Genomic DNA, 10,000 nt, shown 5'->3' on the forward strand with positions numbered 1-10,000 from the left:
CTCGACCGGGTTAGGAAGATATTTCATGCCTCGCCTTCGTGTTTTTGTGGAAAGAGCGGAATGCCCGATGCCTCTCCACGTCATTGCGATTCCGACGTCGTTGGGCGCGGGAACTCACAAAAAAAACGAAAAAGCTAACCATCGCGCTTAAAACACGAGCTCATTTCATACCCAAAAAAGGCAGACTTTGTTACCGCCGTTCCAGAGCCGTTGAAAAAAAAAAAAAAAAAAAATATCTCTTGGCTCTCAACGGCAGGGCATCCAGATTGTTCCCCAACTTGCATTAGTCGTTTGTGACGGCCGAGGCAACAGATTTAGGAGCGATAGTCGTGCGGTGGCCGATGAACCAGCTGTTGGCCTGTTGTGGGCGGGGTGGGCGCGCGGGATGAAGCCAAGAGAGTGAATGGGCGTGAAGATTGTTGCTCCAGATATCTGATGCTTCTTCTTCGTCTCCTTCTCCTCCTTCTTCGTCTCTCGGTGGGCTGGTATTTGCGAATGAGGGCGGGGGGGGGGGGGGATGGGGTTGGAGAGGAGGAAGGGAAGAGGAGGAGGAGGAGGAGGAGGAGAAGGAGAAGAAGAGGAATCTCATGTTGCAAGATAAGCAACTTAGTCAACATCAGCGGTATCAGAAACTTACATCGTTTTCTTTTTCGGTGTATTACGCGGCCTACCTATTTTTATTTATCTGTTTATTTTTTTTATTTTTTTTTTATCTTTATTTTTTGTCTAGATTTGTTTGTTATTTCTAGAAAGTATTTTCTTCTAAAAGCATGAATGTTTATCCGGTCGTGAAGGTTGACATGTATTCTGAAGCAGGACTCGGCGGAGAGAGAGAGAGAAAAAAAGAAAAGAATGAAAGAAAGAATAAGAAGAAGGAGAAGAAGAAGGAGAGGAAGAAGAAGAAGAAAAAGAAGGAGGAGAAGGAGAAGAAGAAGAAGAAGAAGAAGAAGGAGAAGGTGAAGATGAAGAAGAAGCATTGTTTTCTTGCGAGTTGACCGAGTGCGAGATTGTGCATTCATGAATACACAAAACACACACACACACATATCCAAACACACACACACACACACACCCTCACATCCTCACATCCACACACACACAACAAGAACAACAACAACAACAACAACAACAACAACAACAACAACAACAACAACACCAAACACGAAGGCGCGGCTCGAGACCCTCCCGGCAGGCAGGTCCTCCTCCCTCGTGCCCTTTTAACCCGTCATCGTCATCTTTCTCTCCCTCCTCTTGTCTCCCGGGAGGGGGGGGGGGGGCATGGAGGGCGAGGGAGGGGCAGGTGGGGTATGGTGGGCCATGACGGGGGAGGGGCGGAGCGGGGAGGTGGGGGAGGGAGGTACACGTGCTTGGAGATATGTATGTACAAGCAAAGGTATTTACACATGTAAATATGTGTAGAAACGGATGTGAATTTACGTATACAGTACATGCACGTACACACACACACACACACACACACACACACACACACACACACACACACACACACACACACACACACACACACACACAACTTCAGCAAAGATCCTTGACTCAAAGAATTCATAAAAACGAAAGAAAATAATAGAAAAAAACAAAAGGATATAAAGAATGTAACACAGAATAATACAAGAAGAAAAGGATAAGCAGCGATAACAAAGCGAATAAGGAAATGAGAGGATAAGAAAATAAAGAATGTATGAAAGGAGTAGAAGAAAAGACGAGATAATAGGAAAAAAAGAAAGGAGAAAAAATACAAATAAATAAAGAATGCCCAGAGAACAAAAACGAAAAAACAAACAAAAAAGGGGAAATAAGAAAGACAGAAAAAGATGAAAGAAAACCAAACCAAAAATTGTAACAAAGAAAAAAAAGGAAAACAAATATATATAGAAGAAAAAGAAAAAAGGGAATTTCGAGAAAAAAAAGGAAAAAAGGGAATTCAGAAAAAGAAAGAAGAGAAATCATCGAAGGTTCGCGAAGACAAGACCGAGGGAGACGGCAGAGGAACCAAGGTGTGAAATGTGAAATTATCCAGGTGGGTGAGGGCGCGTTGGACCGGGGGGGGGGTAAGGGGGGGATAGAGTGGGGTAGGGGTATGGGGGAGGGGTGAGAAGGAATGATGGGGGGAAGGGAGGGCTGGTAAGGGAGGGATAGGGTGGGGTAGGGGTATGGAGAGGGGTGAGGAGGGATGATGGGGGGGAAGGAAGGGGTGATAGGGAGGAGGGTAGAGGAAGGGGTAGTGGCAAGGGGGCTTGGGGGAGGGTTGGAGAAGGGGGAGGGTAGAGGAAGGGGTGATGGAGGGGGAATAGGACGGGGTAGTGATATGGGGGGGGGGGTACGAAGGAAGGGTTAAAGGAAGGAGGGTAAAGGAGAGGATGATATGGGGGGGGGGGGGGTAGGAGGACGGGGGGGGGGAGTTAGACCAAGAGTTAGACCCGAACAACAGCATTTGGATAAGGGGGTGGGGGGGGGGGGAGATGAAGACTCTTTGGGCAGCGTCGTGTTGCTCGTACCCAGCCGAGAGGGGGGGGGGGGGGTGTACATTTACTCTAAGGCATTTACTCAGGTTCTTAGTCTTTTACTCTCTTTCTTACTCTATGTGAAGGTTACTCATGGTCTCTTAAGTTTTGAATGGTACTTAAGTGTTGTTTATGAAGTGGCTGATGGATAGTGGCTGTCTTTTTTTTTTATTATTATTATTATTAGGATTAAGATTCAAACGTAATTTATTTTCATGTGTTCTTTTTTTTTCGCTGAAATTCTGGTATATATTCCCGGAATCAAATAAGTGTTATGTTTAGTATTTTCTTTGTTATTCTTGTCCATTTACGGTCCTTTCTAATGTATATATATTTTTTTCTCGTTTGTCTCATGGTCGGATCTATTCCTCTTGAACGAGGAATATAAACTTTCCAATCTCCCTTTCCATCTTTTTTTCTTTTTTTTTCAAATGATCAATTTGGATATGATAGCATTACTATTCTCTCTCTCTCCCCCACAGGTGTGATATCAGCGGGCGTGTCCGTTCCAGTTCAGATTCCCAGTCAAACCCCCGACCTCAGCGCCGCCAACTACTGGCCGAGGCTGCAGTGATGGTCTCTGATGCGCGACCCAGACTTCGCGGCGTCGCACTACTCCCAAGTGTAAGGCAAAGAGATACAAAAACAAAAAAGACACTTGGCCTAATACTCCCTCTCAAACGCTCTCTTTCCAAACCTTCGAGACTTCTTCTTCCGATGGGCAAAACGAGGAGAAGAAGAAGAAGGAAAAGGATGGAGGAGGAGAGGTGAACGTGTGAATCGATAGGATTATTATGATTTTTTTTTTCTCTTCTTGTCTCTATTTTTTTCTTTGTGATCATGCGTCTGCTACCAGTGATCTGGCGTAAGTGATAGTTCCTCCTGAACCAAAATGCGAGGAGATATAACTTGCAATCTCACGTGTTGCTCTTTGCACTGACGGCCTCGTCGGTGAGCGAACGAGAAGAACATTTATATTTTCTTGTTGTTTTGTTTTTGTACCATAATCTGCTTTGGGCAGACGATTCATAGCATATGACAGTGTCAAGTTTCACAATGTATTACTGTGTTAGTAAGGAAATTTCGTAAGAAGAAACTGTACCAACTTTTTCTCTGTTATCGCAGCCTCCCTGGAGGGATAACAACGTAAAAGTTTCTAGATCGACTTGTGCAATCTGCGCTCATACTCCTGCCAATGTTTTAACGTCTTTCCGAAGCGCAAAGTGGACACGACGGAAGAGTAGCACAGTATCCTCAGTTAGGTACAAATGTCGATACCATTTGTAACCAGATTATTATTATTATTGTATAATGCATGCTGTCATTCATCGGTAATTAAGAATCTAAAAAAAATCAAGATAAAATACTCGTAGCTTAGAATTAATCCTTAGTTACATAAGTTGCTGTTGCCTCTGACTGCGGCAACGAGCATCCCAAAGTCAGAACAATGATTTAGTCACAGAAAATGGGATGCGGTTGCGTGGTTAACGACAAGAGGAGATTCGGCGCGAAAAAAATAATGTGTCGCCAGTCGCTTTCGCTTTACTCAAAAGAAAAACGGAAAGCGAAAGCATCTGGTTGTCTGACACCTATTTATTACTGTATAAAGGTCTGTAAACAAGGTGTGTATAGTGTAGTACATTGTGTAGCATAGTTATCATCTTCATGAATATACACAACATAGCATAAACCCACTAAACTTTGAACAGAAATGAAACCTTTCCCCCTCTTTCTCCTGCACCCGATTTCCGTTGCCCAATATTCTCACAAAGTCGTCGTGTTGCGATATTTCCACAAGAACGTTTAAATATATATATATTTTCCTTTCTTTCTTTCTTCGAGGACCTCCCTGAGTTGAGCAATTTTTTTAATCACTAGTTTCCTTGCCCGCATAATAGTCAGAACTAGAGCACCGTCCCAGTGATCGTCACAATAAAAGCTATTAACGCGTCTGAACGAGGGCCTCCGTCAAGGGTTACCCCAGCGATTGATATCACTGCACTTATGCCAAATTCAATCTGATCAGATATCAGACTTGGTTTCACCTGAATAGCACCGCATTTCACAAACTAATTTCCCATAAAATTAGCGACAAAAGACTTCATTCTGTGCGCATGGTGGGAATTTTACAGCGTATTGCCATGTTCAGCGTGCCCAGTGTAGCGGCAGTGGTGTGGTGGCGCTCTCAATGGCTGTCACTTGCAGAATAGACGAGCGGTGGAGGCGAAGGTTTACGGTGAAAATACTCGCTGATCAGGTCTTTTGCACATGCCTTAATTGATTGGTGTTATGTGAATGGGTTCAGACCTTTTTTTTTTTATCTTTTTTATTAAGGCGAAAAAAGCGTAATAAAGGATTTTATGTTGAATTCAAAACGAAATCGTTTTTTTTTCTTATTTCGTTTGGCTTTTAAGAGCATTTTCCAACGGATGGAAGGTATATAATGTTCAAGTATTCCCACTGTTTATGGTTTTCTTTCTAAATCGTGGAGGTTGGATTTGTATAGCACTGTGCGTGTGTATGATTTCTGCATAATATTGATTTTACGTTTTGTCCTTTGCCAACACTTTTTTTTTTATTGTTTAGATTCCATGCCAGTAATTTTCGTCACTTCCCAGAATCTCTTGTCTTTGTCGATATTTTTGTAAACGTATTTATCCATACATTGTATTGTATATATCTTAACGATCATATTAAGGTCATGCTAGACAGTAGCAAAGAAACCGATCGGCGGTGGAAGCTGTGTATGCATATAATGATATATTTCCATAGTCCAATTGATAGACTAAACACATGGCGCCAAAGCCACACGTTATACCAAAGAGATGCCACTTCCCGTTTTTCTTTTTTTTCTGCAGCCTTCATAATTTATCATAGTTGTTATTAATATCAATATCATTATTATAATTATTATTATTATTGTCTTTGTTATTATTATCATTATTATTATTATTATTACTATAATCATTATCATTATTATTATTATTATTATTATTATTATTATCATTATGATCATTGACATTATTATTATCGTTGTTTTTATAATAATAGTTACTCTTATTCGTCAATAACTAAACTTAGAGCAAGCGTTCGAAATTCACTGAGGGCAGCTGTATTAAAAGCACGCTGTAGTCTATAGCTACATTCGCTGGCTGAAAGTTTCGGTCATATTGTGGCTGCGTAATATTTTAACACATCGTTATCTCGTTCTCTTTATTCCTTTTACCCGGTCGTTGGACGTGACACATAGAAGCCTCGTGTATTAAAAGATAAATTGATTAGTTTGTCGGTTAATGTGCCGTTGGTAGAGTAACGAGTCACTTATGTTTTTGTTTTTCGTTCTTTCCGCGAAGACATTCGAATCCTCTTTGAACACGCTTGAACCTTATATGTGACTATGTGTGAGAGAGAGAAAAAAAACAAAAAAAAAAATAAAAAAAAAAAACTATGGGAAAAAGAGATTGAAACTTAATTTTAACTTGCGTGTATATTTTTATATTTACCAAGAATCTGATATGTGTAAAAAGAAACTGCACAAATTCTTCATTAACCCTTGACTTACCTCACCGTCAAATATAGACTGCTGCACAATAGCGTACAGTGTTATGTTGGCCTAACCAACCCTTGTAAATAAGGCTAGAAGATACGACTTATATGTCATCATTTGAAGAAAAAAAAGACATAATTCATTCATACTTCTAAAAATCACAAAATGGTTAAACTTACAGTCATTTCAGACAGGCACCTTTTGTATATTCAATAGGAATATATTTTCCTGTTAAATTTACTTTAGGAACCTCTTACCTCCCTTCCCTCCTCCCCCCTCCTCCCTCGCCCGTTTCCCTTCCCAGTCTCCCTTCAACGCCCGCCCCTCCCCCTGCTCCTTCCTTTACTCCTCCCTTCAATGGCCCATCCCCTTGCCCCTTTCTCCCCCCCCCCCCTTCCACCTTCAGCGTCCCTCCCCCCTGCCAGGTCTGGGAACGGGGAGGGGAAGGGTAGGAGGGAGGAGGGCGAGGGGGGGGGGGGTGACCCAGCAAGACCACACACGGCTAAACAGGCTCATAACACTAACACCTTCTGACATCCAATTCTTGTGCCCTCTATCGTGAAATGTTTTAAGACTTTTGTACTTATTAATTAGATGGAACTGATTAAGAATTAAGAAGAGAGAACTTTCTTGATTTTGTTTTCTTTAGCGATGACTATCGGGAAAAAAAAATTAAATATGTAAAAATATTTTTGGACGTGTATTACAGACCTGAATTAATGGGAGTGGCCATTCTTGTGTGATAGACAAAGCAGCTGCCCAATCCCATCCTGGTTTTAATCATCATTACTACCATTTATAAAACCCATTTTTATAACCATTAGAGTGCCAGTTATCATTATCCCCGTCAACCGCCAGTCATGTTGTGTGTAGTGGTTACTGTATGATATATAAAATATAATGAAACCTGGATTTGAGATATTTCATTATGACCTTCCTTCCCTCCCTGAAGATGCAAGGACCGTGACTGACAAAATGAACATAGTCAGCAAGGATTCCAAATATTGTACCGTCGAAGTTAAGTCTGTGTTTATTCAAGCGTGATATTGACGCTTAGACTGATACAAATCAATGGAAAAAAAAGACGATTCAGAAAATGTAGCAGTTCAAAGTCAGGCAGAAAGCACGAGAAGAAAAAAAAAAAACTTGCTTGACACAGGTGAATGAGTAAAGCAATATTCAGAAATGGCATTGGAAGAATCCCTTTTTTTTTGTTTTAAGACGAAGAGAGAAAGAGATAGAGATAAAAAAGAAAAAGAATTCAAGTCATTTGGATAAGTTGCCAATTAGTGTCAGCTGTGATCTCGTATTTGTCGCGACAAGGCAAGATGGATGCTTTTGATTATTTTTTGATCCACACCCAAAATCCCCAGAGCTGGATCTGGTCCGATGCTCCTCGAAGTTCAAAAGTGAATTAATATGATTTGGTTAAAAGAAAGAAGACATCTTCTTTTCTTTTACGGTGTTGACTGTGAAACAAAGGATCTGAAACTGGGGAAAACGAGGTGAACCGTACAGTTCCAGATCATGTATCCGTCAAGAAAAGAGAAAAAGACTGAAGCTCTGATCTCTCGGCGGGACCCCTCCGAGCGATCCGAAACACAGGTGTACCCCCTGCAATCACCGCGCCGAGACAGAAAACGGGAACTAGCCAGGTAAGCGCATTTACCGGGTTAACCAAAAATTTTCCAACAACCGACGTGTATCACTCAGTTATATTATCTATTTGGGTTGAAAATGATAGTTATTCTGCATTCATTTTTTTGTTTTTGTTTTTTATGTAATTCCAAATTCTTTTTTTTAAATTCTTGATGTTTCCACTCTACCATATAATCCGAAATGTCAGTTTGACCAGACTTTTTTTTTAAAGAAATTTTTCGTTTCTTATATGACTATGAGAGAAACACGCAACACATAAAGTGACATAATTAATTTGCATATTTGATTACTTCGACTCTTCCTCATTCACAGACTCTTAACGTTATGGAGAGTGTATATCAGATTGCAAGACTGGAATTAAATAACTTAAATTATGTCAGTTTTTATAATCCTTTGTTCTTATTTATCATAATACTTGATACTGAACATAAGAGAAAAAAAAAATGGAGTGACATTTTGAACTGAAACAATAAAATGAACGAAATAGAAACCTTATGCCCTTTTTATTGCATAATGAATTTCTAAAAGAGAATAGACTTTATTAAACTAGATTTTTGAAGGCGTGGTTTAGGTAAATGATACATCTTAAAGAAATGCATAAATAAATATATTAATGATTAATAAGTTTACATTTCAAAATTTATGCACCAAAATCATTATGGAAAGTACATATCATTAGCACAAACCATCAGTCATAATCTTGTCTTTTTCATAATAATGATAATAATAATAATAATAATTATAATAATAATGATGATGCTGATAACAATAATAATAACATCAGTAATAATAATAATAATAATAATAATAATAATAATAATAATTATAATAATAATAACAATAATAATATTAATAATAACAATAATAATAATAACAATGCCAATAATTATAATAATGATAATAATAGTAATAAAGGAACTGGAATGTGAAAATGAAGTTAGAAAATGTATAGTTCTTTTTCATAATAGACTTATGAATAAGAGGTTACTCATTTTGACAACCTGATGCGCTGAACCTCTGATTATGGCTGATGATTGTGACATTAAGTTTTATTTATCTGAATCATAATGATCTAATGTAATGGACAGACACCCTGCATGAACGGAATAAGCACTTGCACCTCTTCGTATTTATCGTCACGCAGTCACTTTATCACAAGGTTTGAGAATATATGCTGACCAGACTGGAGATACTGCACCACTCACTGTCTCTTGTGACCACCGACTACAACCTCGAAGTCAAGACATTTACGAGAGTGTCTGAGTAAACAAGGGTAAAGGGACACTTGTCGTCTATTACAAATAATACCACGTTTTCCTACGGCTTGAGATCAAAGTCATACATTGCAAAAGGCACTCTAGTGTTTCATTATTGTGCAAACTGGGAAAGGGCTGAAGAAAAAAGACATTTTAAAGGGAACTGTATCTCCAATTATAACAACTAATGGAAGAAGCAGGTAAATTGGTGACAAAGTCTGCATAGCCAGCATAATTCAAAATCAACAACCTAGGCATGTCAATTATCAAAGGTATCACAGAATAAATGTGTAATTATTTTAACTTCTTTTTTTTTTAACAATAATTTCATGTTGATAAATATTCATGTGGCAAGAATTACAGCAACAGATGGTCTTTGGGATCATCACAAAAGCACTTATTTTAAACTTGATAACATTTTAAACTCTGGATGAAAAGTGAAGTTTGTGATTGTTCATAAGTGCAAGCACACTCACTCACATACAACCTGACAATCACACCACACACCTAATGAATGGGGAAGAAATGGGGAACAAAGAGAGAGAAAGTGATGAAGGGTCTATAAATTTTGCACTTCCTAAACTAACAACACTATTACAACATCTCTATTCATTTCCTGAGTAAACTCACGACCAAGTTGAAACTATGGTTTCATGATAAACAATAGCCACTGCAACTTTGTACAAAACTGGAGGACTGAATTCAAGAACGTTGGAGATTTCATGTTTGCTTTGTATTAATCCCACTTATTGGAAATTTCAGAAGCCACTTACACCAGTTAGTTTGGTGACATTGCAATGGAACGTTCCTATGAAGTAGAAACCAGTCTCAAGAATCATTATTTATCCAAAATGTGAATCTCAGTCATGAAACAGGCAAGAGCTATAACAGGTCTCTCTATTTTTTATTTCTTTTTTCTTTTATATGACAAAATTATCCAAAATCAGTGTTAATTCAACTGTCTACCCACTGAAAAAATGTCCCACCAAGTATAAAATCCGTACATACAGTCACCA

The 10,000-nt window shown here is 39.0% G+C and overlaps 2 protein-coding genes across 2 annotated transcripts in view; one reads left to right on the forward strand and one right to left on the reverse strand.

The window, feature by feature from the left end:
- LOC125041286 (paired box protein Pax-6-like) overlaps window positions 1-3,760 on the forward strand; it is an 88,022-nt gene extending 84,262 nt beyond the window's left edge. Inside the window, exon 10 of the mRNA XM_047636122.1 lies at window positions 3,005-3,760. Within this exon, the coding sequence (XP_047492078.1) occupies window positions 3,005-3,096 (92 nt within the window). The 3' untranslated portion in view covers window positions 3,097-3,760. The remainder of the gene's footprint in view (window positions 1-3,004) is intronic.
- A 4,558-nt stretch (window positions 3,761-8,318) lies between these two features.
- Window positions 8,319-10,000, reverse strand: part of LOC125041430 (transmembrane 7 superfamily member 3-like) — an 11,893-nt gene continuing 10,211 nt past the window's right edge. Inside the window, exon 7 of the mRNA XM_047636387.1 lies at window positions 8,319-10,000. This exon is cut by the window's right edge and continues 1,491 nt beyond it. The gene's annotated coding sequence lies outside the window, so the exon portion shown is untranslated.

The sequence above is a fragment of the Penaeus chinensis genome, chromosome 30, assembly GCF_019202785.1.
Source record: "Penaeus chinensis breed Huanghai No. 1 chromosome 30, ASM1920278v2, whole genome shotgun sequence".
Taxonomy (NCBI): Eukaryota; Metazoa; Arthropoda; class Malacostraca; order Decapoda; family Penaeidae; genus Penaeus; species Penaeus chinensis.